The sequence below is a fragment of the Actinia tenebrosa genome, unplaced genomic scaffold (genome assembly GCF_029948245.1).
Source record: "Actinia tenebrosa isolate PJP-AT-01 unplaced genomic scaffold, QUT_ActTen_1.0 PGA_scaffold1__47_contigs__length_23844297, whole genome shotgun sequence".
NCBI lineage: Eukaryota > Metazoa > Cnidaria > Anthozoa > Actiniaria > Actiniidae > Actinia > Actinia tenebrosa.
Genome location: NW_028292578.1, coordinates 8,333,887 through 8,341,096, shown reverse-complemented (window position 1 = coordinate 8,341,096; position 7,210 = coordinate 8,333,887). Strand labels below are relative to the sequence as shown.

The 7,210-nt window shown below is 36.9% G+C and overlaps 1 protein-coding gene across 1 annotated transcript; it reads right to left on the bottom strand.

Annotated features, from left to right (window-relative positions):
- Window positions 1-335: 335 nt before the first annotated feature.
- Window positions 336-6,988, bottom strand: LOC116300786 (F-box-like/WD repeat-containing protein TBL1XR1). Its single transcript, XM_031709727.2, has 14 exons — window positions 6,636-6,988; window positions 5,949-6,094; window positions 5,206-5,469; window positions 4,541-4,587; window positions 4,097-4,244; window positions 3,808-3,871; window positions 3,571-3,668; window positions 3,402-3,462; window positions 3,104-3,225; window positions 2,475-2,549; window positions 2,249-2,376; window positions 1,902-2,067; window positions 1,420-1,521; window positions 336-1,252 (listed from the first exon to the last, which is right to left on the bottom strand). Exons 1-14 carry the CDS (start codon window positions 6,691-6,693, stop codon window positions 1,223-1,225), a joined length of 1,509 nt encoding a protein of 502 aa, XP_031565587.2. The 5' UTR covers window positions 6,694-6,988; the 3' UTR covers window positions 336-1,222.
- Window positions 6,989-7,210: the final 222 nt, after the last annotated feature.

Sequence of the window (7,210 nt, the reverse complement as noted above, 5' to 3'; positions counted from 1 at the left end):
GCGTTCCTTATTGACTCTGGAAGGGGAGGGAGTGGGGTAGGGCTTTTAAGTGCCTCAATTCTGGTCTTTCGATCGGAGCCTGGGGTCGACGGGACGCTCGGTGGCTTCGTTCCCATTTTTGCTTTGTTGCGCTTTATCCTTTTCCCGGGATGAATCTCGGCATGATTTCCTATTCCGTCTCCTGCGCATCAAAAGACTTACTGGATCTAAATGGTGTAATGTGCTCGGGGAAACCCAGCCAAATTCCTTCATAAAGACTAACAACAGATTTCTATGAGATGCTAGTTATTTTGAAATGCCTTTTCCTTATCAAGCCAGAGATAATAAGTTACAGCTTTAAGTTAAAGACGTTTATTTTCCACTCCTATAGCTCATTCCACTTCGTCAAAAACAAAACCTTCCCCTCATTTACATGACTACTGTATCAAACACTTTGGTAGGAGGCTCATAGAAAAATGTAAAAGAAGTCACATCTCTCTTCACCTCACATTCAAGATATTGAACTATGTAGTTTTAGACTACGAGCATCTAAAAATATATAATATAGTCGGTACCGTACTGTTTCACCACAGGTTCTGGACTGGTCATATTCATCGCCGTGGGGCAAGGGGGAGAGGGTAAATGACAACTGAAGACAACTGAAGTGAGGGCATCGTAGAAAAGAATTTCTAAGTTCTTCAGCTCTGGCTTTGTTCTTAAAATTTCTGCGTCTAAATATTTCAAGAAGCCAGAGGATAATTTCTTAATAGGAAAAACAATTCAAATAGCCTGAACAGGTTCACTAGGCATGTTACATCTTATCTCTATTTCAAAAAAGCTGTCTTACTGAATACCAAATAATGAATAGTTCGTTTTGATTTAAGAGAAGACCAGCTGGAATTCCTTTAGAACAGTTTTTCGTATGAGTGGAAAACAATACAACATATTTGTAGTCGTACTGTAGCCATGTTGTGATTGGATAAATTGCTAAATGTTACAGCATGTCGTACCGTAGGCTTCTCACTCATATGAAAATCGCTCTATGCAGTATTGTGCAGCATTGAGTATTCACCAGACAGTTTTTTTTTCGAAATGGCTGTACAGGTTGAGTGGATTGCGTGTCTCAATAAAAATGATTAGCCTTTCTGACAATATACAAAGTAAAACAACTGATACAAAATCCTTAGTCATAACGTATTACTATTAATAAATAAGAAAAGAAGCTCTGGTATATGACGTCCTGTTATAGCGAACGTACATCTAAGACGCAAACCTAGAATAAAATGAACAAGAAAGATTAGAATGAAGCGGTATCCATTGTTCCCCATTCCAAATGGTTAGACCTTTTCGGTGACTAGGATGACCATATTATTCAAAGGGCCAACAATATTATCCCTTGCCACCCTCTGTAAAAAAGTATTTGTAGTTATGAAGACTCACCATACTACTAGAAAAACAGGCTGCTAACTTATCCCCTTTGGGGCTCCACTCTACTTCATATACACTGCCATTTCCTTGAAATGTATGTACAAGATTGCCAGACTGGAAAGAGAAAAGGTTAAAAAGACTCCTATCAATAGACCTCATCGGCTCTGATTTAATGTTTTCCCATATCAGACCAAGTGTCATTCCCTAGAGTATAATTTCTTTGTTTAAGGTTTGCGCTCGGTTGCCCATGAGAAGACACATGAATATGGATATAACTCAAACAAAGAATATTATTCTCAAGGGAATGACAAGAGCGCTCCATAGCCGAGGAGGTCTATGAATCATGGCATATGCAGCACAATGTTGCTAGCAACAACTCATCATTTCCAACATGAGCAAGTTAGTATTGTGTCGTATCCTGTATTTTCTACTAACAGGCACTACATACAATGAAGATAGGACGATAGATACATGTCAATGACGATAGGACTTACCTGTATAGACCAAATATGTACATGTTTATCAAAAGAACCTGATGCAAGATATTTGCCATCAGGACTAAAGGATAACGAGGTAACTGGTTCAAAGTGTTTTGTAAACGTATGGAGACAGGTGCCTTTTTCCATGTCCCATAATCGGACAGTAGTATCATACGATCCACTGCAAAAGATGAAGAGAAAAAAATCAAATCACAAATACATTTATGCATAGATCATGTCCTGTTGGGCCAGAATATTGCAATGAAAACATCCATAGTTCATACTAGTCAACCTTACCCACCCCACCCATGCAGTTACTTTATATCATTTGATGCATGCTCAAATGCAAGATGAATGCATACCTAGCAAGTAATGTAGAAGGTGTTTGACTTGGTGAACCTGTTTTTCCAGGGCTCCATGATATAGTGTAGATCTCTTTTTTATGGCCTTGTAAATCTTGAATACAAAAGTCATGCTTCAGACTCCAGATCTGTAAAACAAAAGTGCATGACATTCAAAAATAGGGCAAAAAATGCACTTGGAAGCTGGCATTGATAATTCGAATGTGTAATATCATTTGCAACAAACCTTAATAGACATGTCATCTGAACAAGAAGCTAGGTATGTTCCTGTAGGATCCCATTTTATTGTATTTATTTCAGCCTAAAAACAAAACAGTAATATAGGCTTATCAACAGACAATAACAACAAAACCAGGAACAGATCCTGGAAGGGGCGGGGGTTCCATGTATTAAGGTACTAAGATACTGAATGTCATATTTTGTTCTGTGGTTGCCACAGTCAAATAACACATGGCAAGATGGTTTCTGCATGCTCCTTAAGATATTCAGGAAGATACTATGTACTTATTGACTGAGTGAGAGGGCCATACGGTAAAATATTTGGCTCGAGGTGACCGAGAGCCAAATATTTTCCTGTACGGCCCGACCTAACTCAGTCAATAAGCATTTTATCATATGACACTCGTGAAAAGAAAAATAATGAAACAAAAAAAAGAAAATACGGTCGCAGGTTTAGAGCAGGGCCGTACGGATCTGTACGGCCCTGCTCACTCAAAACCGTACGGCCCTGCTCGCACCATTTTCCCAAAGGTTTTTTAAAGAGTGTGCGCCCGGGCAGATACGGGTCATTCGATAAACATATTTACTCTCGTAATTGGATAGTCCTTTTTGATATTTACAGCCTTTGATACTCACTGTATGTCCTCTAAATGTCTTGAAAGGTTTATCTAGACCTATTTTACAAATATGGACGTTTTTATCTGTTGAACAAGATGCAAAGCAGGTGCTGTTTTGCCAATCAACATCTAAAGTTGGATCTGAAAGAAAATGTTTTACAAATTACTGTTCAGTCTTCATCACATTGGTGTGTGTTAAATATGCATGCCAGGATGTTTCACTAGGTTTTCTGGTTTCATGTCAATCAAGAGCCCAAGCAACTAGCTTTGGAGTACTATTCATAGACTATTAAATACCAACAATGCTAGAGACCTACCAAGATGAAACACAAACTGTTGTTTGATTTCCCAAGTGTTTGCCTCCCATACTATACAGGCCTGCAAAAAAAAAAAAAAAAAAAAAAAAAAATCAATAACAAATAAAATTCATTTAATAATTTGTTTAATGTGTAATGTGAAAGCTCATGCCAGGGAATGCACACATACCTTATCAACTCCTGCACTAACAAGATAGTTCCCTTTCTTGTTCCATTTGATAGCAAATAAAGGCGCCTTGTGTTCTTTTAGTGTGGCTATTAATTGACCTGTCAAAACGAATGAAAGAGAGAGGGATAATGCTGGTGTGAGCTTTATTCCAATTAACAAATAGACATCAGTTTTTTATGTGTCTGTCCTCTTATTGACGACAAACATGGCATGGCATAATCCCTTGTTATACAGTACCTTCAGGATTCCATATTCTTGCACAACCATCATAAGACCCAGAAGCCAGGTAGGTCCCATCACACTTTAATCAAATTAATACGATAAATGAATGATATTATTACAATACTAATACTTCATACTAATTTGTAAAAAAGATGGGACAATATTTGGCAAAAGTCAATAGAACCATTAACATAACAAAATAAAAACAAGGGCATGTAAGAGCACTCCATAATCTATTATCATTAATAAAGATATTCTAGGCAGCCCAGACATTATTTTTTCATTATTTTATCAAGTAACCTACATTCCATTCCAGTGAAGTGACATCAAGGTTAGTAACAGCTGATGTGTGGTTCTCCTGTAGGTCTTTTGCCTTGTGTTCTAGTATTATAGGAACTACTGGTAAACCACTGTCATTAATGGACCATAGTCTGGCTGTCCCATCACCAGACCTACAGTATACAAATAAACATCTAAATATTATGTTCATATAACTATTAATCTATCATTTAATCGAGAGAGAGTTAGCGAGCAAGAGAGAGAGAACAGTCCAAGGCAAATACAGCATATATTAGTATAGGGATTTAAAAAAATGACTCCGACAATGTCTGGGTGACCGAATTAGAGTTTGACCAGTAATATTGAGCAAAAAAAATGAGGTATGATCAAGCTAAAACTAATTTGACTGATCATCCACGTCCACATAACATTTGAGCAGCTAATGATGCATATGTCAAGAGGTTCTTACCCTGTGGCTAAAAGGTCTTGGGTTGGGTTCCATGAACACACAAACACCTAATAAAACAGTAAACGAGAAATTAAGACCACGTAATTGGATATTTAGTTGTTGTACATTAATGGACTTCTTTAACAATGCCATGGCAATATGGGTCACCCAGAGGGCATAACAAAACAAAGATGCTGAAATGAAGAACCCTACAATATCATTGAGAAATGTCCTCAGTTCATCTCTTGTCAAATAATCTCATTATGATACATCACATCATCAAGGCAGTCCATTCTTACAGTATGGAAGTATAAAATATAACAAAAATATTGATTTTTGTCACATCTTGGTGGCCATGTTGGTTTACATTTTAGAATATTTATGAGTACTTTTGTACACCAACATGGCTGCCATGTCTTTGATCATAATTGCCAGGGGAATGATTGGAAATCAAGAAAATACCAATAGCAGGTATATTACACTCATCATTTTGAATACATCATCCTTCCCATTATATCAAATTTATGCAGGTGCCATAAAATACCTGACAATAACTCCATATTGGTTATATTTATACAGAGTACATAACTTAAAATGTGGATACAAAAAGCATAAATCTATAAGAAAATATTTTTGAATAGATAATAATATCTCAATCACAAGTTGCTTAATTGCTTTAGACAAACCTCAGATCCATGGCCTTTTAAGATGAGAGCTTTTTGACTGCCATTATCCATCATTACTGGATCACAGTCAGTTGCATCTTGAGGTACTGAGTTAACATGCATATATCCATCACCTGATGCATTCAATAGATCATTCACAGCTGGTACTTCTGGCTTGATGATTCTATTGCTTATCAAAGAATGTCTAGAACTAACAACATCTGGTAGAACAGCATCAATCAGTGATAACTGATCTAGTTCACTGTCATCTAGCAAGTTACCTTCCTGTAAAATAAAACAACAAATATTTTAAATAAAAAAAGTTTTATCTCTCATTGTTAGGTCTGTCACAGAGGCTTTGAACCATCATGTGATATCATTCATGACAGGAGGCATGGATATAAAGTATGTCCTCTAGCTGGGAAACTGAATTCTTTTTTATGAAAATCATACTAGACCAAAAATAATAAAACCCTTGTGGAATAAGAGAGAACAACACTTCAAACAAACTCCAAACTCTACTCACAGGTTGAGCACACTGGCTTGAACCACAAGCCCCAATCATGAACTCAAGATTGGTAAGAGGATGATGCATTAGTAACTTAGACCACCCATGACACCCACAAAAACACCAGATTTACATTTTTAGGGTGGCCTGCGCCCAGCATTGTGCAAAGCCTCTATACAAAAGTTTGGCCTCTGAACTTTTTTTATAACAAAAAAAAAAACTCAGCCAAAAAGCCTTAATGTTTTGCCATACATACCTCTGTTACAGTTGCTTCAGATTCAACATACTGGACACCTTTCTGTAAAACAGATACTAATGCCCCAGGTGGGACCACTGATCCATTGATATTAGACTGATCAATATGACTTTCTATGCCAAACGTAAAAGCAGAATGTTGAAAACCTAGAAAGTGAAAAAAAAAAAAAATCTTGAATAGGCAATGAAGGGTTCTTTCCAGTCTTAGGGGGGAGGGGGGGTAGATTGCACCCCCTGGCCCTGTTGTAGGAAGGGTGGATAGAGCACTACCTGATGACAGATAAATACTGTCAGTGGATAAATCTATTGGTTAACAACATTGACTTATTCACTGGATACAAACAGGCCCTGGGTCCTGACCCAGTTAGGTCAAATACAATATGTTTATGTTACAATACTGGAATCAACAAACAACAATGAACATACATGTACATGTAAGAGTTGCATCATGAGAACTAGGAAATAGTCAAGCTAATTTTGTGGGGATATATCTTCAGTGTGACAAAAAACATATATTATAACAATAAATCGGGTTTATAAAGAGCAACTTAATCGCGTCGATTACTTGTAATGCAATTCCCATGGAGAATCGCCATAGAAAATGGAAGGACGCTTTTCGGTGCCCTTGGTATTTACAAAATAATATAACTGCATAATAAAAACACTAGATGTTAAATAAAGGACTCACCTGATTCTTGTAGATATCTATACACCAGAAAGTTCACTTCATCGCTACTCATAGACATGGTAATTATATCATAATATAATAATATCTATTGCGGACAAACTGATCATTAATGACGGGCGTCCAGGGCACGAGGATTCAAAGAGCCTTGTTCTAATCAAACGACCTCGATTGATATCATTAAAATGCAAGTTTATGACCTCTTAACAACCTCTCGAGCACATTAGGTTGCTTTCTATCCGTCCATAATAAATCAGTCCATTAATAATGGTTATTTTTGCATGAATACTGTAAATGGCTGACTCTTTTTTGCTCCTCTTTTTTCTTCATTGAGTCAGTCCGCCATGTTTATTGAGTGTCACGTGATCACGACGTCACTTGATGTCCTTCGGTCCCTTTATAATGGTCTTCTAAAAGCTCATTTAACCCGAGTTTCTAATTTGCTCACAAAAATTAAAAACTTGCCAATGTAAATGGTGAAAATGTTTTATGTCGTGCATTAGGAGATGATTAAAAAATAACAAGATTAGTGCACTTTTTCTTCAAGTACTCAATCACTTGAATTTGGGGTCCTTATT

What these genes read in the sequence shown, in the direction of transcription:
- LOC116300786 (XM_031709727.2), bottom strand. Translation starts at nt 6,693, where the DNA reads ATGTCTATGAGTAGCGATGAAGTGAACTTTCTGGTGTATAGATATCTA. An exon ending in TCACTTCACTGGAATGGAAT is followed by an intron (nt 3,872 to 4,096) that starts GTAGGTTACTTG and finishes ATTTGATTAAAG; the next exon opens with TGTGATGGGACCTACCTGGC. An exon ending in CCTGTTTTTCTAGTAGTATG is followed by an intron (nt 1,253 to 1,419) that starts GTGAGTCTTCAT and finishes ATTTTATTCTAG; the next exon opens with GTTTGCGTCTTAGATGTACG.